Source organism: Taurulus bubalis (assembly GCF_910589615.1).
Source record: "Taurulus bubalis genome assembly, chromosome: 6".
NCBI lineage: Eukaryota > Metazoa > Chordata > Actinopteri > Perciformes > Cottidae > Taurulus > Taurulus bubalis.
In genome coordinates, this window is record NC_136594.1 from 4526950 (window position 1) to 4551875 (window position 24926).

Consider the following 24926-nt stretch of genomic DNA (forward strand, 5'->3'; position numbering starts at 1 on the left):
CCTTCAGGTTGTTTCCCACCATCATCTTGAGCACCTGGAAGAGCTCCCCGTTGGATATGTAGCCGTCTTTGTCCATGTCGTAGATCCTGAAGGCGACTGGATCGGAGGGGAGACATCGGAGGAATCACGTCAGCGTTTATGTCACGTCAAGTTTATCTTGTGATGCTTAAAAAAAATAAAGCCTTCTGGCCGTCAGCTGCACAAACATACACCTGTGTGATACAACACATCTGTATTGTAACGGATCCCCGTATATGAAGTGGCATGAAACTTACTGCTGGTGAAATTACTCCTTTATTTCCTTCCTTTGGGTCAAAATACATCATTAAACTTGTAAACTATCAACACCGTCATTAAACTATTACACTTTTTAAATGTATAAAAGGCACATCCGTCCGTAACCGTACTGTCAAGCTCACATTCAAACATGGAACAAATCTGCGCTTCCTTTTACCTTTTCAAAATAAAAGTCTGATTCAGCTATTAGAGAGAAAGTAGCATAACGCCTCTATAAACTCTTCAAACAATACAATATCATCTAGGCGTACGTCAAGAACCAATAAGGCAAACACAAAGCAGGCAATCAACGCAAGACAGTAAACCTTCCATGGGGTTATTTACATATATTCTTAAGTGTTTTCCCCCTCAATTGTTCAGGTGTTGTCAACACAACAGAGTCAAGCTGCCACAAGAAGTTAAAAGAACGTCACACGGCCGACAGCAGTGAAACGCCTCCGACGAGAATGCTTTATTTTGAGTGAATATAAAGTAATAAAAGACGAGTTCATCGATTTTAAAAACTGAAATAAATATAAAAAACTACATAATTCAGACACCAAATGTATTATTTACATTTTAAATAGTTTTGGGACCCCAAAAAGAAGAATTAAAGTATTCAAACTTGACCCCTGCTGTCCACCAGGTGTTCAATTGAAGAGGTTTAAACTGTGATTGGTCGCTTCATTACATGTTCAGCTGATATTCCTGATGTAATTCTAACAGTGAGAACCTAAAACTAACCTTCTATTTCTATTGATAAGCAACACACCTGTTAATTCCAGCTTGTTATACATCGTATTAGTCTGTGTGTGTGTATGCATGTGTATATATATATATATATATATATATATATATATATATATATATTTGATAGTATTGTGCACTTGAAACAACACCATTCAGAAATATAGAGAAGTATAAAAAGTCCTCTAAGACTGTAACAAACGAAGCTTTTGAGGCAGGAGTTTCTGAGCCCTTTGAACGTTAGCGTACACGACTGAGTTTATTAATAATAATAATAATAATAATAATGTGGGGGAGACTGATGGATGTTGGACACTTACAACGCAGCTTCTGCTCCTTGTCGCCTTTGACGCTGAACTGAGAGACGCCTTCAATGAACTCTGCCGAAGGAAAGAAAACATCGTCAGAAAAACTGCAGGTACGATGCCATGACCATGTCTAGGAACAGCCTAGATCTTAAAATAAAGAAAGATTATTCCCACAACCGTTAAAGTAATTTAACGTAGAAAGATTACGTTTTTCAACACATAAAGAAATACATTTGCAAAAAGGATTCAATTTTAGATTTAGGATAAATAAATAATAACGCAGAGGCTGAAATTCAGACAATACAAGCACTCTGGTCATGTACTAAAGTACACACATGAGGTACTTGTACTTGTGTATTTCTACTCTTCTACACTGAACATGAACATGAACATATTCCCAAAGTCTTTTCCGACAATCAATCCACCGACCGGCAGCAGATCAAGGTGCAGATTAAACGCCATGATTTATTACAAAAAGGGTGACGTGTTCAGTTTTCTGTCCACCAGATTTATTATATTTATTTACTTCTTTACTAGATATTTGTGGGCATTGTTACAAATCAATGAACAGGAATGAAAAATTACATATTCAAGGAAAGAGGATTTGTGTCAATATCGGCTCCCAAAAGTTTTTATTCATGTTTAGAAAAATGCATTCCTCCAAACTGAGTAATGCTATTTTATATAAATATATATATTTTAGTATATATACTAAGTATAGTAAAGATTATTTTGTAGTAGAAAGAGTTGCATCCTTTTTTTACTTTATTGACAAGATGTAATATAGATAAACATTTGCAAATACAGAACATTAATACACATAAATATGATTAAAGGACAATTCTATTTCAAATATATATATATATATATATGAAATAGAATTGTCCTTTAATCATATTTATCTCCCATTTAGGTCCATAGTGTCAGCCTTGTCGTTGTGGTGCGTTGTTGTGAATTTGCCAGTGAAGAACAACAACAACAACAACAACGGTTCACACACTGATGCTTCCCTCATGCTGCTGTTTATACACACACACACACACACACACACACACACACACACACACACACACACACACACACACACACACACACACACACACTATTTAATTAGGAAAACAGCTCAAAGGCCCTTTAAAGGCCAGCAGACCATCATGTCAAATGAAAGGCATCGTATTACATCCTGAGGGGCCGATATCAGTCGCAAAAACTTTCAGATTGAGAACAACTTTAATTCTAGAACACAAAACATTTCAGCCTGAGACAATAAACAATAATAAAAAACAATAATAAATAAAAATCACCTTTGAAGTCGACTTCCCCGTTTCCGTCGGTGTCGAATATGTCGATGACTCGCTGCACGAGGGGATTCTGCTGCAGCTCCGGTAAGGACATGAACTCCTCCACGCTCAGGGAGCCGGAGTTATCTAGGTCGAGTTTCTTAAATCGCTTTCCTAGCCTCTTAATCTCATCAGCATCAACTGAAAGGAAACAGAGAGAGAAAGAGACACAAAGACTTATTTGCAGCGGCTGAAAGAGACACAACAGCAGGTTATTGGGAGTTTGGGTGGGGGGGCGACACACGGGAATGAAGACATCCACCTGGACGTCAGCTCCTCTTCCTGTGCTGCACGAGGAACCATTTCTCTCCGACAACGCCTCTCAAAACGTACCTGCTTTCTTGTTCCTACTGGCCATTGTTGTTCAGAGCTACTGGTTTCTCGCTGCACCAGTTAGGCTGAGCCTCGTGCCGCCGGACCTCCCGGTGCCGCGCGCTAAGCCGTAATACTGGGTCATGTGACGCCTCTCTCAACACTAATCACTCGGCTGATGGACATCCAGGTGGGGGCCGTATTGTGTTCGGAGACCGGGAGGGTTAACGGAGACAATGCAGCCTGGCCTTATCGAATAAATAAATAATAATAATGAATAAAATATAAATAATCCCCAAAAAATTTAAAGCGGTTTTGTCCACGGAGATAAAAAAAACATCACAAGAGTTTAAAGAAGTGAAGACACTCAAACTAAACCGTAAGAACGAAGCGTCTTCAAGTCTAAACTATTTCACCAACGCAGTTCAAAAGTTAAAATTAGGAATAATATCCAGAAATATCAATATGTTTCCTGCAGTTCTGCTTCTTGAACGTCGCAAGACTGATCATTTTAGTTTTTAATGTTTTACTTGAACCTCATTTGTTGGGTTTTCAAGCGATTATTTTAATATTAAAACACCAATTTGACAAAGTATTGTCTCTCTAAAAGAGTCATCCATCAATACATTAAATGAATGTAGACTCTGAAGATGCATTATGACCAGACAGCCTCTCTGCTACGCTGCAGCTGAACCAACTCCTGTTATGACACACAACGACCACTAGATGGCTCTCGACGCAAAGAAATGACGACCGATGAGAACCGGACACAGCGCTGCATGAAGACCAAAAAGTTCAACGTATAAGATTCATATGAAATGACCCGCATTGTCCCTATATGTGCAATGTTCATAAATGGATATTCAGTAACACACTTTGAATAAAGCAGGAAAGCAAAAAAAAAGTCGCAACTTATATTTCAACAATATTCGTGTCAGATATTATAAAGACAGGCAGCAGAATTCACTCTTATGATGTTAAATGATGAAACTAATGTGAATAAGTATCTGTGGATTAAAATGGCGGTGAGCGTCTCTCTCTCTCTCCACTGGAAAAACAGGTTTTAAAAATCAATGAGCTTTGAGTAAACTGTCTTCTTTGCAACCATATTAACATTCTAAAGTTACATTATTCCATGTCTAAAAAGGCATACAGTTAATTTGTGCAACTCTTCTGGTTGAAGTAAAGCTTTATATACACCTGTGAGGTAAAGCATCACCTTTGCTCCATATTATTTATTTTTCTCTCCCCCATTTCCGTGTGAGACAGAACTGCAGGTAAGAGGCGGAGCAACACTGGAGAGGAGAGCTCCTACGACACACTGCAGAAACGAGAGTTAAGAGTCAGAGTGGCAGAAACACTGCAGTCGAGACAAGTCTCTGCTTTTCTCTCAAAGACAATTCAAAGTGACTTCATCAGGTTTTCCTCAACAACACAACAGAGTCTCTTCCAAACACTGGTGAGTACATCTGCGCTAATTTCCCTAAAACTGACAATTATTACAACTTTAACTAACCTTGTGCCTCTTCTGGGGAGTGCTAACACCGTTCTGTTTCTAAATTGTATTCAAAATTTACCATATTTTCCATAGCATTTCGACATTAAATCGACACAATGCAAATTCCTTTTTAACTCTGCGAGCCCCCTTCAAAATAAAAGAGACTCATCTTGAAACAGGAAACCAGACACATTTATCTTAAGGCAGGCAAGAAACATGCAACAAAAACAACAAAATTGATTGACAAACTGTTTAACTCGTGTTGTCATCGAGTCAAAATGACCCATCAACACATACAATCGTACACGGGTCATTTTGACCCGAAGACGACACGAGGGTTAAGCCAGAACACAAATTGGGTTACTTACACCTTTAATCACCAGGATTAACACTAAACTTTACCTTTACTCAGGCAGGAAGTTCCTCTCTTATCACTTCATACCTGATGAATTATTAACAATATAACTGTGTCTGTCTGTCCAAAGTCCACTACACAGAAACTCACATTAACAGCTTTAAAGTGTCTCAGGAGGACTTTAGTAACTTGCAACTGAATCTCTGTGGTTTTAAGTTTAGTCTCACTCCAACTTTCCTGCTATTGTTACTGTTCATTGATCACTTCCTCTATTTCCTCTGGTTGTTTCACAATAAAAGTTTTCCACCAGCGAACCAGTGGGAGGCTTTTATTGTGAAGCAGCTGCAGGAAATGTGATGTTTGTCATCACGTGAGCAGAGCTTTATGTCAGTGCTGTTCTTCAATAAAAACTGGTCTACACAACAGGAAGTGGACATATTCTGCGCCATTTTGCCAGAGTAGTGAGCTTCAGCTTGTAAGAAAGCCAAAAAACTACTGCAAGTACTTTTTCCAATATTATGTTGTACTTAAAAGAACAGTAATCACACTTGTTTAAATAAAAACACATAATCTTAACTGTATTTTGAATAAAACGTTCTTCTTTTCTTCCTCAATGTGTGTAGACATGGCTGCTGCAAACTATCTGCCATCTGAAGATCAGTTCCGATGCTCCATCTGTCTGGATGTGTTCACTGATCCAGTCACCACACCATGTGGACACAACTTCTGTAAAAACTGCATCAATGATTACTGGAATACCAGTGACAGGTGCCAGTGTCCCTTGTGTAATGAGGTGTTCACCACAAGACCAGATTTGAGGATCAACACTTTCATCACTGAGATGGTTTCTCAGTTCAGACAGTCGGCTCAACAGAAAGCCAGCAGCAGCAGCTCAGAGCAACAAGAGTCCAAACCAGGAGAAGTTCCCTGTGACGTCTGCACTGGAACCAAACTGAAGGCCCTGAAGTCCTGCCTGGTGTGTCTGGCCTCCTACTGTGAGACTCACCTGGAGCCTCATCTGACAATGTCAGGCCTGAAGAGACATCAGCTGATGGACCCTGTGGAGAACCTGGAAGGCAGGATGTGTACGAAGCACGATAAACCTCTGGAGCTGTTCTGTCAGACCGACCAGACATGTGTCTGCATGCTCTGCACTGTGTTAGACCACAAGATGCACAATGTTGTTCCTCTGAAAGAAGAATATGAAGGAAAGAAGGTCGAGCTGGAGAAGACAGAGGCTGAAATTCAGGAGATGATCCAGAAGAGACGACTGAAGATTCAGGAGATCAAACACATAGTGGAGCTCAGTGAGGAAGATGCAGACAGAGAGAAAGCAGAAGGTGTTCAGGTCTTCACTCATCTGAAGGAGTCTGTTGAGAGAAAACTGAACGAGCTCATCAATACGATAGAAGAGAAGCAGAGAGCAACAAAGAAACAGGCTGAAGACTCCATCAAAGAGCTGGAACAGGAAATCTCTGAGCTGATGAAGAGGAGCACTGAGGTGGAGAAGCTCTCCCTCTCTGAAGACCACCTCCACCTTCTCCAGAGCTTCCAGTCCCTAAACATCCACCTCCCACCACCCACCAAGGACTGGACAAAGGTCAGTGTTCCTCCAGCATCATATGAGGGGACTGTGAGGAGAGCTGTGTCTCAGCTGGAGGAGACTCTCAGTAAAAAGATAAAGAAGCTGTTAGAAGTTGAGCTGAAGAGGGTCCAGAAGTTTGCAGTGGATGTGACTCTTGATCCTGATACAGCTCATCCTGACCTCGTCCTGTCTGATGACGGGAAACAAGTAAATCATGGTGATGTGAAGAAGATTCTCCCAAACAACCCAGAGAGATTTACTTACTATCTTTTAGTTTTAGGAAAGCAGAGTTTCTCTTCAGGCAGATTTTACTTTGAGGTTCAAGTTAAAGGAAAGACTGAATGGTTTTTAGGAGTGACCAGAGAGTCGATCAACAGGAAGGGAAACATCACACTGGGTCCTCAGAATGGCTACTGGACTATAAGATTGAGAAATGGAAATGAGTACAAAGCTCTTGATGACCCTTCAGTTGTTCTCTCCCTGAAGTCTGGGCTTCAGAAGGTGGGGGTGTTTGTGGACTATGAGGAGGGTCTGGTCTCCTTCTATGACGTAGAAGCTGCAGCTCTTATCTACTCCTTTACTGGCTGCTCCTTCAAGGAGAAACTCTTACCATACTTCAGTCCTTGTCCTAATCATGGTGGTAAAAACTCTGCACCTCTGATCATCACTCCTGTCAAATTAAACTAATCACATTTCTTCTTCCATTATCGATGTATTTTCAATCAAGGGAACAAATGCACATATATTCAGTGGGAACACTATAATGTACATCATATTTTCTACAGAATCGGTTTCCTGTGTTGATTGATTAAGTTTCTCTTCAACCCTGGATCTCAACACACGTTATGTGTTGAATATTTAACTAAAAACCTGATGAAGCCAGACATTTATTTTAACTTCCAGAGAAATCACTGTTTCTAAAGAAAACTATTTCTTTTCTATTTCATGAGCAGCCATGAAAACATATTCCCCTGATGGTATTGCTTTATCATAAAATGTTGTTTAAGTGTAAGGCCTGTTCCTGTCTACAGAATAAAGTATTTGTCATTGTAATACAATTAATAGTGAAAAGACAAATTTAAAATCAGTAGAATAGATGAAGAAGTTTCTATTTTGTGTGAAAACTTTGTCACTTTGGCCGAGTTGTATTTGTGACGATGGTAAGATGGCTTCTGAGTCAAAACATATCTGTAAATATGTGATTGTTAAATAAAAACTGTAGAATAAACTTCAATTTGAACACAAAGCCTGAGTAAGCAGTAACTTGAGCACCAAACACCGAACAGAAGAGCCACTTCATGACGAACACATTGTGTTTTCTGTGAATCTCGCATCAAACCAATGAAAACTATTAAATACAGGTAAGCCGAGGCACGTGATAAAGTGGTGGCGTTTGACCTGAGTAATGAGAACGGGCTGCACACACACTCTGCATATTGGTCCAGAACACAGCTAAATAAGATGAAAAGGGAAAATACAGAAAGAGGGCAGGGCCGTCAACGTCAGAAACCCACCTGACCCCGCATCGTTTACCGTGCTGTGAGGGTGTGGCTTCTTTGCCGGTGATTAAAACGTTAACTAAAAGCACATGAAAAATGTATTTCACTTCAAAATAAAAGGCTACAAAATGTTCTTTCTCAATGAATGCATTGGGTTTCCAAAGTCACTTTAAAAAATACTCAGAAAAATAGTCTAAACAGTTGGGCCCCATGCAATCAGCTTCACAATTCAGCCTGTTTGTTACAATATGAGCCAAACAAGCCTTCTATTTAAATATTCAAGTAGATAGCAAATCAAGCAACAGGATTTATGGCCTCCAAAAGTTGACCTCCGATGACTTCTATGACTCAAACTTGCTGACAACCTGTTAAAACAAATCAAAGCACAGTCAATTGTTTGGGGGAAATACTCTGGTTTTCTATCTTACGCTGTCAAATAAGGTAAAAAAAATCTGTTTTCTATAGATGTAGAGGTCACACCATCTGTGACCTGCAGAGCAACAGTCAAAGTCACGGCTACAGAGCCGTCTCTTTTTAATTTACTGCCTGGGAAACACAACACCTCCGACATGTTGCTCACCGCGGCGCTGATCCTTCTGAACGGGATCCAGAGGTCGACTCCCCGGGAGGCCGAGATCTACTGTCAACAGAGTGCCTCCTAATAAACATCTTGTTTAATAAACTATACAAGATACATGGAGTTAAAGTGAGGGCAGATAACACGGTGCAAACCGTTTATGTAAAAACTGTAAATAACTACAATGTTCTTCTTCTGTTTTCTACTCATGCTTTAGTCTCAGCCACTTCAAGACAAATTGATGAATAGTTAATAAATGGAATTGTAAAAATCCACCATAAAACACATCTCAGTGCTGAGTTCATGGTCATATTAGTTGTTGCAGGACAGCGACAGCAGCAAAACGCTGTGTGTTCCTCCTGGTGTTGTGGCACAGAGCGACCACTAGGTGGAGACACAACACAGAGCATGGAGCCACTGCATCGGTCACCAAACACTGAGACGTGAAAACAGTTTGTGGCGCACACGTTCAGGACGACCGCTCATGTTGACCGAGGACAGACTAAGTGTTGGTGGTCCCACTACCGCTGTCTTGGGGTCAAAATGACCCGTATACGTGTTGATGGGTCATTTTGACCCCAAGGCAACGGGAGGGTTAAACAGTCCAACGATGAGCATTTTATATTTTATGGACTTGTCCTGGACCGTGGAACTGAACAAAAACAACTGGATGAATGTTAAAGGATTTCCGTTGCAGGTAAAACTGAGCTGATGTTTGTCTGTTGTAACAGTATTTCTTTCTGTCAGTGTATTATTAAAACAACAGTCAAGTTTGGTCCGCTTGTATTAAAGAGTATTCTTTCTCTTCCACTTCTCACTAGTTACTACACAGTTGAGTGCTTCCCCTCAAAAAATATATATAAAAAAGAAGTGAGGTACAGTATGTTCACCTCATGTTAAGCCAGGTAACAACACCCTTGTATGTCATTCAAATCATGTCTAAACATGAAGAAGTAAAAAACCTCACCAACAAACAACGGTTCAATAAGAGGCGGAGCAACACTGGAGAGGAGAGCTCCTACGTCACACTGCAGAAACGAGAGTTCAGAGTCAGAGTGGCAGAAACACTGCAGTCGAGACAAGTCTCTGCTTTTCTCTCAAAGACAATTCAAAGTGACTTCATCAGGTTTTCCTCAACAACACAACAGAGTCTCTTCCAAACACTGGTGAGTACATCTGATCATATTTACACCTTTAATCACCAGGATTAACTCTAAACTTTAGCTTTACTCAGGCAGGAAGTTCCTCTCTTATCACTTCATACCTGATGAATTATTAACAATATAACTATGTCTGTCTGTCCAAAGTCCACTACACAGAAACTCACTTTAACAGCTTTAAAGTGTCTCAGGAGGACTTTAGTAACTTGTAACTGAATCTCTGTGGTTTTAAGTTTAGTCTCACTCCAATTTCCCTGCTATTGTTACTGTTCATTGATCACTTCCTCTATTTCCTCTGGCTGTTTCACAATAAATGTTTTCTACCGGTGAACCAGCGGGAGGCTTTTATTGTGAAGCATCAAAATGAAATTCTCTACGTTTGTCATCACGTGAGCAGAGCCTTGTTAGCAGTGCTGTTCTTCAATAAAAACTGGTCTACACAACAGGAAGTGGACATATTCTGCGCCATTTTGCCAGAGTAGTGAGCCTCAACTTGGGAGAAAGCCAAAAAACTACTACAAGTACACAATATTATGTTATACTTAGAACAGTAATCAAACTTGTTATAAATAAAAACACATAATCAAAACTGTATTTTGAATGAAACGTTCTTCTTTTCTTCCCCAATGTGTGTAGATATGGCTGCTGCAAACTATCTGCCATCTGAAGATCAGTTTATGTGCTCCATCTGTCTGGATGTGTTCACTGATCCAGTCACCACACCATGTGGACACAACTTCTGTAAAAACTGCATCAATGATTACTGGAATACCAATGACCAGAACATGTGTCCAATGTGTAAAAAGGTCTTCACCTCAAGACCTGAGCTGCACGTCAACACTTTGTTCTTTCAGATGGTTTCTCAGTTCAGACAGTCGGCTCAACAGAAAGCCAGCAGCAGCAGCTCAGAGCAACAAGAGTCCAAACCAGGAGAAGTTCCCTGTGACGTCTGCACTGGAACCAAACTGAAGGCCCTGAAGTCCTGCCTGGTGTGTCTGTTCTCCTACTGTGAGACTCACCTGGAGCCTCATCTGACAGCTTCACGCCTGAAGAGACATCAGCTGATGGACCCTGTGGAGAACCTGGAAGGCAGGATGTGTACGAAGCACGATAAACCTCTGGAGCTGTTCTGTCAGACCGACCAGACATGTGTCTGCATGCTCTGCACTGTGTTAGACCACAAGACGCACGATGTTGTTCCTCTGAAAGAAGGAAAGAAGGTAAAGCTGGAGAAGACAGAGGCTGAAATTCAGGAGATGATCCAGAAGAGACGACTGAAGATTCAGGAGGTCAAACACATAGTGGAGCTCAGTGAGGAAGATGCAGACAGAGAGAAAGCAGAAGGTGTTCAGGTCTTCACTGATCTGAAGGAGTCTGTTGAGAGAAAACTGAACGAGCTCATCAATACGATAGAAGAGAAGCAGAGAACAACAAAGAAACAGGCTGAAGACTCCATCAAAGAGCTGGAACAGGAAATCTCTGAGCTGATGAAGAGGAGCACTGAGGTGGAGAAGCTTTTCCTCTCTGAAGACCACCTCCACCTTCTCCAGAGCTTCCAGTCCCTAAACATCCACCTCCCACCACCCACCAAGGACTGGACAAAGGTCAGTGTTCCTCCAGCTTCATATGAGGGGACTGTGAGGAGAGCTGTGTCTCAGCTGGAGGAGACTCTCAGTGAAAAGATGAAGAAGCTGGATAAAGATGAGCTGAAGAGGGTCCAGAAGTTTGCAGTGGATATGACTCTTGATCCTGATACAGCTCATCCTAAACTCATCCTGTCTCATGACAAGAAACAAGTACGTCTTGGTGATGTGTGGAAGAATCTCCCAAACAACCCAGAGAGATTTTCTTACTATATGTTAGTCCTGGGAAAGCAGAGTTTCTCTTCAGGCAGATTTTACTTTGAGGTTCAAGTTAAAAGAAAGACTGAATGGACTTTAGGAGTGACCAGAGAGTCGATCAACAGGGAGGGAAATGTCACACTGAGTCCTGAGGGTGGTTTCTGGTCTATATGGTTGAGAAATGGAAATGAATATGCAGCTGCTGCTGGTCCTTCAGTTGTTCTCTCCCTGAAGTCTGGGCCTCAGAAGGTGGGGGTGTTTGTGGACTATGAGGAGGGTCTGGTCTCCTTCTATGACGTAGAAGCTGCAGCTCTTATCTACTCCTTTACTGGCTGCTCCTTCAAGGAGAAACTCTTCCCATTCTTCAGTCCTCGTCCTAATCATGGTGGTAAAAACGCTGCACCTTTGATCATCTCTCCTGTCAAATTAAACTAATCACATTTCTTCTTCCATTATCGATGTATTTTCAATCAAGGGAACAAATGCACATATATTCAGTGGGAACACTATAATGTACATCATATTTTCTACAGAATCAGTTTCCTGTGTTGATTGATTATGCTTCATTTCAACCCTGGATCAATTACGCAGCGCTTCTCGGTCGGATGCCTCCAACGTCGCCTATGTTGTGCATCCTGGCATCCTCACGAGCCACGATCATAATAATAATAGCACCATACGCGCATGACGGTATGCTGTGTCATTAACGGACAATGCATGTTGTCCAAATCAACAACCAGTCACATTTAGTGATAACAAACCAATCCAACAAAACTGCGGCACTAAAACACTGCACACACAAGACCTCTCCGCCGTGGCACAAGTAGCAGCCCCTGCCCTGCACACTATTTGAATTCTAGTAAACAACACTGAAAATTCAGCACAAATATAAAAATTGTTGTCAGCGTTAGGTGCAGCAGCTAGCTCCCCGCCAACCACCAAAGGTAGCGGGACCAGCCCCGGCTCAACTAGCAGCAACAACAGCGCCGTGGCTTGTTTATGATTAAATACGACTGCAGATGTAAAAATAGTAACACTGTTGCGGATTGGGTTATGTCAAATATGAGTTCTTTTCTTTTCTAAGTTCTTTTCATTTTTCTTTATTGAATATAACTATAAATGTTTTGAGTGAAATTGTCTTCTATCACGCTGCATTAGTACGCTGTAGTACATTCCTGTTTTTTTATGACATTTACATATCACAAAGGTATACGGAAGACACAAGTCTAAATATGGTCAGAGCAGATGGTATCCTGCTGCTTGCAGCTGCCCTTTTGCAGCTTTCTCAGCTGTAACCACAAACACGCTATTGAGCATATTGTAACCACAGGCACCTGTAACTCCCACTATGTCTCGAAGACACAGAATCTGTCTGGCACTTGCCTATATATACTGTGACAACCGCGCACTCCGGCAGTTCTTCTCAGACTATCCCTGAGACTGAAACACTCTATTTGAGCAATCAAATAGAGATTTTCTTGCACTGTGGCACTGTCATAGTACTGTGTGTATAATTAATGTTGTTGAAATAAATCCAATATACTCTGAAATAAGAGTGTAGAAATCTACTCAATGGGGACTCCCGTTTAATGAAAGAAGACGTTCAGGTTGTCGAGACACCAAGGTAAACACCGGGCCGAGGCCGTTGACCAGGGAACAGGATCCAGCACGTCCCTGCCTCGTTTCCAGATCCAGACAAATGTAAGTAATCGTTTGGGTTGCACTGTGTGTAAAACAATTCATCGTCACTTCCTATTAGAGGAAACAGTACAACCAGCAGTTCACTCACCAGATGTCCGTAACCCTGCGTAACCCTCTGTGCGAAAGGAGTCACCAGCAAGTCCGTTTCTCAGGCTTCAGCCTAAGCTCCTAGGTAGCTTCTATATAGAAGCTACCAATCACACGTCCACGCAATTTCGCGAGCGCTTGCACGTCAAACAATACACCCAGCTTTTCAAACTAAAAGATCTGATTTGTTGAAGTCTATGACAATCAACGATAACGTCCACTACCCGTGGTCTTTAATCTGCAAAGGCCTGCTTAAACTGCTTTGCCTCCATAGAGACACAGGAGAAAAAAATCTGATTGGATGAAACTCTCCTTAAAACCAGCTGCATTGCGCTGCAGGCTGAAAGGCTGAGCAACAGACGAAGACAGGCGCTGTGCAATGAGAAAACAAGCTAAAAGGGAAAGATGATTATAATACATGTAGTGTATTTGTGAAAAACAATTAAACTATAAAATAGCTATAACTTTGTGATTCTGTTTAGGCCAGCAGTGAAGGCTTAGCAGGCCCTGACGGCCCACCACTGAGTTAAAGTGAGGGCAGATAACACGGTACAAACTGTTTTCATGTCAAAACTGTAAATAACTACAATGTTCTAATCCTGTTTTCTACTTTAGTCTCAGCCACTTCAAAACACATTGATGAATAGTTAATAAATGGAATTGTAAAAATCCACCATAAAAACACATCTCAGTGCTGAGTTCATGATCATATTAGTTGTTGCAGGACGGCGATTGCAGCAAAACGCTGAATGAATAAAATATTAATAATACAAATTTAAAAAAGTAAAGCGGTTTTGTCCACGGAGGTAAAAACATCACAAAACTCGTTACATCAGCAACAAGTAGAGTTTTTAAAAAGTAATGACACTCAAACTAGACTGTAAGAACGAAGCGTCTTCAAGTCTAAACAATTTCACGAACGCAGATCAAAAGTTAAAACTAGGAATAATATCTAGGATTATCAGCATGTTTCATATTGTCATGCATCGTTTCCCGCAGTTCTGCTTCTTGAACGATCATTTTAGTTTTTATGTTTTACGTTAACCCAGTTTTTCCCCCCCCCAAACGATTACTTCAATATTAAACAACAATTTGACAAAGTATTGTCTAGCTAAAAGAGTCACCCAACAATACTTTAAATGAATATAGATTCTGAAGATGCATTGTGACCCGACAGCCTCTCTGCTACGCTGCAGCTGAACAACAGGCCTCATGACACGACCAACTCCTGTTATGACACACAACGACCACTAGATGGCTCTCGACGCAAAGAAATGACGACCGATGAGAACCGGACACAGCGCTGCATGAAGACATAAAGTTCAACGTATAAGATTCATATGAAATGACCCGCATTGTCCCTATATGTGCAATGTTCATAAATGGATATTCAGTAACACACTTTGAATAAAGCAGGAAAGCAAAACAGAAGTTAAAAGTCACAACTTAAAAGTCGTCATATCAACAATATTCGTGTCAGATATTATAAAAGCAGGCAGCAGAATTTACTCTTATGATGTTAAATGATTAAACTAATGTGAATAAGTATCTGTGGATTTAAATGGCGGTGAGCGTCTCTCACTCAAAACAAGTTTTACAAATCAATGAGCTTTGAGTAAACGGTCTTCTTTGCAACCATGTTAACTTTCTAGTGTTACATTATTCCATGTCTAAAAAGGCATAAAGTTAATTTGTGCAACACTTCTGGTTGAAGTAAAGCTTTATATACACCTGTGAGGTAAAGCATCATCATTGCTCCATATTATTTATTTTTCCCTCCCCCATTTCCGTGTGAGACAGAACTGCAGGTAAGAGGCGGAGCAACACTGGAGAGGAGAGCTCCTACGACACACTGCAGAAACGAGAGTTAAGAGTCAGAGTGGCAGAAACACTGCAGTCGAGACAAGTCTCTGCTTTTCTCTCAAAGACAATTCAAAGTGACTTCATCAGGTTTTCCTCAACAACACAACAGAGTCTCTTCCAAACACTGGTGAGTACATCTGATCATATTTACACCTTTAATCACCAGGATTAACTCTAAACTTTCTGCTATATACAGGCATGAAGTTCCTTTCTTCACTTGGTTTAAACATAGCCGTTTGTCCATTAGTCAACGGTACAGAAACTCAATTTAACAGCTTTAAAGTGTCTCAGGAGGACTTTAGTAACTTGCATTTCAGTGGTTTTAAGTTTAGTCTCACTCTGCTTTTCCTGCTATTGTTACTGTTCATTGATCACTTCCTCTATTTCCTCTGGTTGTTTCACATTAAAAGTTTTCCACCGGTGAACCAGCGGGAGGCTTTTATTGTGAAGCAGCTGGAGGAAATGTGATGTTTGTCATCACGTAAGCAGAGCTTTGTTGTCAGTCCTATTCTTCAATAAAAAGTGGTCTACACAACAGGAAGTGGACATATTCTGTGCCATTTTGCCAGAGTAGTGAGCTTCAGCTTGTGAGAAAGCCAAAAACCTTGACGTGGACCCAAAGACGCACCCATTTTGTGTGTTTCGCTATGTCAGAGAAACCTGTTGTAACTCCTAGAAACATGATGCAATCTGCCCAATACTCCTCATGTATGATGCCGGTCCAGGCCTGACATGTACATGAAGAAATGTTCACATTGTCAGAGCGCCACCAAAATCAGCCAAACGGCATCCGATTTACATGTAATTTACATGATGTGGTCTACACTTCACATAGAGAAACATGGTGCATGTTCACATTGTCATAGCACCACCTACTGGCCAAATGAAATTAGCCAAACAGCATTGGATTTACATGCAATTTAAATGACCTGGTCTACTCTTCACGTAGAGAAACATGATGCATGTTCACATTGTCATAGCACCACCTACTGGCTAAAGACATTAAACAAGCTCTTGTAACTCCACAGGACTTCCTCCAATCTGCCCCAGACTAAAAGTCACGGCCTGAGGATATCGACAAGCCTTTTTTTCACTTGCAGTCAAAGCGCCGCCTACTGGCGAAAGGAAATCACAAAAGGCAAAATCATGACAAAAGGCATCGGATTGACATGACATTTGCACAACGTGATCAAAGCTTTACGTAGAGAGACGTGACGCACGTTGTCGAGCGTGTCGTCTATCTTAATGTTATACTTAGAACAGTAATCAATAAAAACATATAATCAAAACTGTACTTTGAATAAAATGTTCTTCTTTTCTTCCACAATCTGTGTAGACATGGCTGCTGCAAACTATCTGCCATCTGAAGATCAGTTTCTGTGCTCCGTCTGTCTGGATGTGTTCACTGATCCAGTCACCACACCATGTGGACACAACTTCTGCAAAAAGTGCATCACTGAACACTGGAATACCAGTGACAGGTGCCAGTGTCCCTTGTGTAAAGAGGTTTTCACCACAAGACCTGATTTGAGGATCAACACTTTCATCTCCGAGATGGTTTCTCAGTTCAGACAGTCGGCTCAACAGAAAGCCAGCAGCAGCAGCTCAGAGCAACAAGAGTCCAAACCAGGAGAAGTTCCCTGTGACGTCTGCACTGGAACCAAACTGAAGGCCCTGAAGTCCTGCCTGGTGTGTCTGGCCTCCTACTGTGAGACTCACCTGGAGCCTCATCTGACAATGTCAGGCCTGAAGAGACATCAGCTGATGGACCCTGTGGAGAACCTGGAAGGCAGGATGTGTACGAAGCACGATAAACCTCTGGAGCTGTTCTGTAAGACCGACCAGACATGTGTCTGCATGCTCTGCACTGTGTTAGACCACAAGATGCACAATGTTGTTCCTCTGAAAGAAGAATGTGAAGGAAAGAAGGTCGAGCTGGAGAAGACAGAGGCTGAAATTCAGGAGATGATCCAGAAGAGACGACTGAAGATTCAGGAGATCAAACACATAGTGGAGCTCAGTGAGGAAGATGCAGACAGAGAGATAGTAGAAGGGGTTCTGGTCTTCACTGCTCTGATGGAGTCTGTTGAGAGAAAACTAAACGAGCTTAACGTCACGATCAAAGCAAAGCAAAAAAGAAAAGAAAAACAGGCCAAAGCTTTCATCAGAGAGCTGGAACAGGAAATCTCTGAGCTGATGAAGAGGAGCACTGAGGTGGAGAAGCTCTCCCTCTCTGAAGACCACCTCCACCTTCTCCAGAGCTTCCAGTCCCTAAACATCCACCTCCCACCACCCACCAAGGACTGGACAAAGGTCAGTGTTCCTCCAGCATCATATGAGGGGACTGTGAGGAGAGCTGTGTCTCAGCTGGAAGAGACTCTCAGTAAAAAGATGAAGAAGATGGTTAAAGTTGAGCTGAAGAGGGTCCAGATGTTTGCAGTGGATGTGACTCTTGATCCTGATACAGCTCATCCAGAACTTGTCCTGTCTGCTGACGGGAAACAAGTGAATCACTGCGACGTCAAGAAGAAACTCCCAGACAACCCAGAGAGATTTTCTTATTGTAACTGTGTTTTAGCAAAGCAGAGTTTCTCTTCGGGCAGATTTTACTTTGAGGTTCAAGTTAAAGGAAAGACTGACTGGGATTTAGGAGTGGCCAGAGAGTCGATCAACAGGAAGGGAAACATCACACTGAGTCCTCAGGATGGTTACTGGACTATAATGTTGGCAAATAGAAATGAGTATGAAGCTCTTGATGCACCGTCAGTTGTTCTCTCCCTGAAGTCTCGGCCTCAGAAGGTGGGGGTGTTTGTGGACTATGAGGAGGGTCTGGTCTCCTTCTATGACGTAGAAGCTGCAGCTCTTATCTACTCCTTTACTGGCTGCTCCTTCAAGGAGAAACTCTTCCCATACTTCAGTCCTGATTGTAATGACGATGGCAAAAACTCTGCACCTCTGATCATCACTCCTGTCAGAGTAAGACATCTTTATCTCATTTCATAGGCAACACATTCATTGGATGCATTCCTCTCTTCAAGCCTGTCACATGGCACTGACGTTGTGTGGAGAATAATATATATTAGACTCCTGTTAAAGACACGTTTATTTTCCTTTACAGGGTCGTTGGGGTGCACCGCTAAATTTGCCGAGACTGCCAGCAGTTCCACCTGCCCCACTGCGCCTCCCAAGCTTCAAACATCCCAAGCCGAATTTTAAGTAGTATTTGTATTCTTATTTTTCTTTTTATGTGCAGCCACTGAAATACATATTGTATAATATGCATAATGCACATTTCATCGTTTCATTTAAGAGAAAGAGCTTTTACATTCCTCTGGTGTCTTTAGAATACAGAATATGTCATCGGTATACCGTAAAAAGGAAATGGACAAAGGTAATTAATAGAATTGATGCCAACAGTATTTTTTTATTTTTAGTAGTTTGTTGATGCAGTGATTGGTGGTCACTTTGGCCAATTTATATTTGTTTTATGAATACTGATAAGATGGTTTATGATGAGCTTACGAGTTGAATAAGGGCTGATTAAGCACTGCTACTACTTCCATTACTACACTCATATGTAACCTGTATATCATATCGATTGATTATGTTGTACTCTATTATGTTGTTCATTCTGAACACGTGACATTTATTGCACTTTGGTCCATCCTGGGAGAGGGATCCCTCTTCTGTGGCTCTCCCGGAGGTTTCTTCCTTTGTTTTTCCCTTTTAAAAGTTTTTTTGTTTATTTGTTGGGGGGTGTTTTATGCTGTATAGATTGTAAAGCCCTCTGAGGTAAACATGTAATACAAATGAATGTAATTGCACCAAACATTGAATAGAAAAGTCTAGATTTCCGTCCTGTTGGGTTTGGCGACACCTCCTGGTTACCGGTGGAATCAGCAAGTGTGGTTTCATACAGAAGCAAACTGTGGTGAAGCAACTGCTTCTTAAGAACTACAACAGAAGAGCAGCTGCGGCAAAAATAGACGAGGAGCATAGAAATAGCAGAGCAGAGAAAAAAGTGGCGGCATCGGGAACCCCCCATAAATATCCCCGAGTATGCAAAGTCCGACAGTTGACTCCGTCAGCGAGACTGAAACCCGCCGCTCGTGTCCCCCCCCCTGTTCCGGGATGTCAAACCAGACACCTCGCCAAATACACCCGTGAGGTTTGGCGAGAGCCGGGACGCCCCGGGAGCCGTCGGTGTGATTTCTCGCGACAGGGCGAGACCCCAGAATCCACCGCAGTAAGCAGCGGACCACCGTCTCGCTCACAGATTTGGAAAACCAGAAGGTTTGGCGTCACCTTTCCGGGCCACGAGGTTCAAGAAAAAGGCCGAGCGGTTTCTGGGACTCGACATGCGGGATGAGAGGCGGGTCATGAATCTGAACCGGGTCTTTAACACCTTTCCTAACAGCTCGTTAGGACGCAGGGACCCTCAAACCTGCCACTCGCTCAGCAAACGTATCCGATACCAGCCTATACGTCATTTTGAGACCGAAGTTCAGCTTACGCCACCATCTTCCTGAGAGATAGAGAGGCGGTGCTCAAAAAGTAGGTCCAGGCATTACCGTCATTATTTTCTAGTTAAGCTTCAAGCTTTCCTCTCTGGAGTGGGCGGGCCCGGAGCAAAGCTCCGAACTAATTAAAACTGGGATATTGTCGAGACTAAAAATAAACGAGGTTTTCCCAGCAGCCCTGACAATGACCTTTACAGAGGGATGAGGCATTTTTAGCCTCGCGGCGCTGGAGTCTGTGTCAGACTGCCAGGGAAGAGGCCTGCAGAGGAAGGTGCGGCATGCGGCGTCGTTCACGTCCTCCGCATGCCGCACTACCAGATCCCGAAACTCCGGGTGAGCATGTGTGACGATCACCATCCAATTAGTGTATGGTGGTCAAACAAAAACACTTTTTGAGCTCAAAAGTATTAAAAATATGTCCAGTCTTGAAAATTGGCAAATAATGCTTCATTAGATTAGATGGTTTTGTATCAGAAACATACAGAATTAAACCTAATTTTGTTCATTTTGTACTTGGTTGTGCTTATTTTATTTCGTTGAATGAATAAAAATGGTTGTGGAAAAATTTGTGAAGTATAATTCCGGTACTGTATCAATAACAAAGCCAATTCTAAAAATAAATGAATAAATACTAAATAAAAATATAACATCCTGTTCATCCTACGCATCCAGTCATTAGAATAAAAACGTTTTTTTACAAATAATTAAAGCTCCGCTATGAAGTGAAAAGAAACGCATTTGTCCTTAAATGGTTTATTCAAAACTAAATCCTCACCCGGATATCTTTACTGAATTGCTTGAGAACACATTGTTAAAAGCCTTGATGAATAAGTAAATAAAGATAACATGCATACCGCCTCCTTAAACAGCACAACTGAAAATAATGAACCACACACACACACACACACACACACACACACACACACACATTGAAAAGTTAAGGAAAGCAGCATCTTGGCCACTGGCTGGTTGATACTTACAGTGCGAGCACATGTCCAGCGCATAACTGGCTTCATTCCCCTGAAAAAGAGAAAGAAGATTTAATTCATCAATGAACCAAAGTGCTCCATATTTAGGCGAAAATCTTTGCTTATTTATCCAAAAAGGAGCCAGTTTGTTGTCATGTGGAGAGGTGACAAAAGACCGTCAGTACCGTGTATTAAATCTCACCGATATGCCGTACACAACAGTTCTCCATGGACCGCGAGAAATAGTCACATTTATAACTAATCTGTCAAATAAACTGTAAATGTAATACATAAAAAGAAGATGAATTGAACCATTCTGAGCTAATTGTTGGTGCTCTTCATTATGCATGAGCGACAGAATGATCTGGACTCTGAAAACTAGGCCAACGCGCCGCCTTGATATTCCCCTCATCTCATCTCTCGAGGACTTGAATCCGGCGGCTCGACCGAGGCTACACACACACACCTGTCCTACACACACACACACACACACACACACACACACACACACACACACACACACACACACACACGAGAAGCTGCAATTGACATTTTTTTACATGATCAAAGACTCAAAACAATGAACTGACACAGATAAGTTGTTGATTTATTCTCTAATGTTAAACTAAACTACTAAAAGTTTCAGCCTCTTCTTTTTCTGGCCAAGCAGTGTGTGCATTGTGACGAGTTACGTGTCAAAGTCTAGCTTTTATGTTTGCGATACAGGTATTTATTAAATGTGACTACACGTTATAAACCGTAGCTGAAAGACACGTTATCTCTAAATCACTTTAACAGTTTAGATGTGAGGTTTTTTCTGCTTTTCCAGCACAAAATGACTCAAATCTCCTGGGTGACGTTCGACGAGCTTCGTGTTTAACAACGCCGACTTCAGAAAAGTCATATTATACGGAGACCAGTTTTTTGGACGATGAATTTGGACGATGAATATGTTATTAAACTATTTTAATCCTGTGCCTTATTCTGTCTTCACAAGATGTTTATGTTGGATCTCTGCTTTTATTAGTCAGCTTGCTTCTCCGTTTACAGAAGTTAAATTCCTGCATGGAGTATACGTAAAAGTATGCAAGTATAATTATAAAAAAAATAAAAGTAGAAAAATGTCCCGTGACTGATACTATAAATATTATATAAATAGCGTATTAATACTCACGTATTAATGTAAAAGCAGGATTTTATGGTTTGTTGAGGTGGTTCCAATTTATCAATTGGTTTGTAAAGTCACGATTATGAGGCGCCCAAAGTGGCAGCTTCACAATGTTTGTTTTGTCCAACCAACGGCGTAAAATCTAAATATTAGAAATAAGTTCACCGTCACAAAGGATGAAAGAAAAAAGTGGTAAATCTTCTTAATCTAGAACTAGATCATATTTGGTATTTTTGCTTGAACTACATGGCTTAAACAATTCATTGATTATCAAAGAAATGACCAATTCATTATCTGTTGATAGATTAATCAGTTAATTATTTAAGTTCCTGCAAACACGAGTGAAATATTAAGATTATTTTCTGGAGGAGGAGCCGAGCGCTTTGGTTCTTGAACGCGTGCCATTTTCTGCAGAATGACAGCGGAAAAAGAAACAACGCCGTTCCAAAAAGGCCATTTTGTTTTTTCCTGCAGATTAAATTATTCCGTTTGTGAGTTTGATGGAGGCCGACCGAGGAGCCCGTTCGGTTCCTTTGATTGCGGTGCCAGCCGCTCAAACATTCCTCCTCCCTCCTCGGGGAACTCCACATGCAGAGGTCTGCTCCAGCTTGTTTTCTGACACCGAGCCACACACACACACACACACACACACACACACACACAAACACACACACTTGGCTCTGATCGCAGGCATCACACGGGCCTCGTACACTACATGGGGTTTCCTTTTTATCTTGCGAGTTACTCATGATATTAATATTTGGCTGCATTCTGTTTGGATGCTGTCGTGCATTTAGCCGGTCAGTCGCACTGATTTTCACCGACCGTGTTTTAATGCCGCCAAGCAACGGCGCGTGTGTGTGTGTGTGTGTGTCTGTGTGTGTGTGTGTGTGTGTGTGTGTGGTAGGGCTGCCACTAACAACTAATTCTCTATAAATTGATCCATCAACTCTTTTTGTCAATTAGACAATTCATCTAAATTATTAATTCTGCTCCAAAAACAATCCAATATAACATTTTATATGAGTTCATTTTTATTAGTCTATGCCGTTGTATAATGCAGCACAAAACAAAACAAAGCTCACAACACAAATTACGACCTGAACTAATTTGTTGTCATCGGTTAGATTGTCAAAATGAGGAAATGAACAGCTTCTTTTCCTGAGACGCTACGTTAGCATTAGTGACGGTTGCCACCAGTTAACCCGACGTCAACGTCCACTCAAACTATGTCACGCAAAAACACATCGGAACGGGTTTAGAAGGTAGACGACGAAGAAAACGTAAGTGTCTAACTTACCGACAATCTAATCGTTCCCTAAAACTAGAAAGCTATATCCTAATAATAAAAAAAGACTCCTCCATCGACATCCGAGTCTCACGCCGATCTCCAATTAAATATACGAACTAACTTAACTATATCGCAACGAACTAAGAAACACGTGTTGTGTGGTGAATGCAACGGAAAGCGGGAGGGAGAGTGACACCTGGTGGCTGAATGTTATATAGCACCTTTAACTTCCTAACACTAGCTCCAAGCAACTTAAAATAATTAAACTACCATTGATGAGATAAATCAAATATATATATATATATATATATAAATAAAATAATTTCCTGATCATTTGAATTGTGTGTTTTTATGCAAATAACCACTATAGATGACAATATGAAGGGTCAAAGGTGAACATTGGAAGTTGGTTTTTAAGGGGTTGAATTGTTTTGGTGTCTGCATTACAGTGTACACACCAGCTGCTATAACACAACTCCCCCCATACATACATACATATATATATATATATATATATATATATATATATATATATATATATATATATACATATATATATATATATATATATATACATATATATATATATATATACATATACATACATACATATATATATATATATATATATATATATAATATGTGTATCAGCCGAGCAGAGCTAGTTCAGAGAATATGCCCCTGAAGTTTGTGATGTAGCGACGCCTTTAGCATTTTAAATGCTACGTTGCGCGTCAGAAACTGGTCAAATGGTTACTTTGGTAATTTGGCCTTGTGTGATGCGATAAATTTGGTACGTAATCAACACACCAGTCATCATTTTTGTTTAAATGTGTCTCCATTTACAGAACAAACCCTTCAAACTAAATATACAACTACAAACAAAAAGCATCAACAACATTAATATGTATGGAGTAGTCCTCTCAGCCATCTGACTGGACGCAATCAAGCTTTTTTTTTGTGGCAGGAGAGTCCAAACTTAAACGTACTTACAGTACACGAACAATAAATCACTGCACTTCTGACACAGCTGATGCACTTCTTGGAGTGTCTGTAACAGCATTAACGGATTGCAGAGGGATTACAACGGAGGACCTTTGCAGCCGTTGCGGACGTTTACCGCCACACAGCCTGGTGGTTCAGCCGGGCTTCAGACTGAAGCTAAAGTGGACTGAAGGTCACGTGTGTTATTACTTACATCTGTGTTTAGTGAGTCAAGCTGTCTGCAGTGAAAAGAAGAAGAAAAAAGCTCTATGCAAGCTTTGTTTCACGTTATTTCTCCTAGTCATCTGCACGCAGTACTTCAGTACTTTTTGTTTCTGCCTCACTTAACGCTCAGCCACTACACCCTCGTCCTGTGGGTGGTTCTCTACACGGACATCCATCACATACCAGCCGGTCTGAAATTCATGCTGCAATAAGAGCAATAAAAACACGCTTCAGAGTGCTTCCCTAAATGACAAATGTGCATTAAAACCTGCAGTTGTTCCTTATTTATTTCCTTGCAATAGTTGCAATGTGCCATCTGAAGCCCTTCCGAGTTAATTAGTGTTAAAGGAGTTAGAAACATATTGGGGTTTGACTTTTTCGGTGATGGAGTTGTTGCTGTCAATCATGCAGCGCGCAGCTGTCGAAAGGAGTCTGTTCAATTACACCGAAACTAAACGCGCTGAAATTAAAACATAACCATTATGCAGCGCAAGCGCTAAACAGCGAAGCTAATCAGGTCAGCCTCGCTCCACCAAGAGGAATTCATTTATGAATCTGACCTACAATGAAACATGTGCCTGTATATTTAGGGACGCTGGACGGTAACCCGCAACCTCAGCT

General features: G+C 41.2%; 3 protein-coding genes across 3 annotated transcripts in view; 2 read left to right on the forward strand and 1 right to left on the reverse strand.

Moving 5' to 3' along the window:
• The window catches only part of ppp3r1b (protein phosphatase 3 (formerly 2B), regulatory s1ubunit B, alpha isoform, b), a gene marked incomplete at its 3' end in the record, with an annotated part of 30941 nt that overhangs the window by 2052 nt on the left and 3963 nt on the right, over positions 1 to 24926 (reverse strand). The window contains exons 2-5 of the mRNA XM_079219929.1: positions 20650 to 20689; positions 2636 to 2812; positions 1344 to 1403; positions 2 to 96 (exon numbers count right to left, since the gene is read on the reverse strand). Of these exons, the coding sequence (XP_079076055.1) occupies positions 2 to 96; positions 1344 to 1403; positions 2636 to 2812; positions 20650 to 20689 (372 nt within the window). The remainder of the gene's footprint in view (position 1; positions 97 to 1343; positions 1404 to 2635; positions 2813 to 20649; positions 20690 to 24926) is intronic.
• LOC306738281 (E3 ubiquitin-protein ligase TRIM39-like) lies at positions 4344 to 7656 on the forward strand. Its single transcript, XM_079220110.1, has 2 exons — positions 4344 to 4442; positions 5460 to 7656. The coding sequence occupies exon 2, from the start codon at positions 5462 to 5464 to the stop codon at positions 7106 to 7108; it is 1647 nt and encodes a 548-aa protein (XP_079076236.1). The 5' UTR covers positions 4344 to 4442; positions 5460 to 5461; the 3' UTR covers positions 7109 to 7656.
• On the forward strand, positions 10296 to 18152 carry LOC306738013 (uncharacterized protein; the record flags this gene model as incomplete). The annotated part of the gene is made up of 2 exons (XM_079219843.1): positions 10296 to 11918; positions 16467 to 18152. The coding sequence occupies 2 exons, from the start codon at positions 10296 to 10298 to the stop codon at positions 18150 to 18152; spliced, it is 3309 nt and encodes a 1102-aa protein (XP_079075969.1).

Coding starts and splice junctions, on each gene's coding strand:
- LOC306738281 (XM_079220110.1), top strand. CDS start 5,462: ATGGCTGCTGCAAACTATCTGCCATCTGAAGATCAGTTCCGATGCTCC.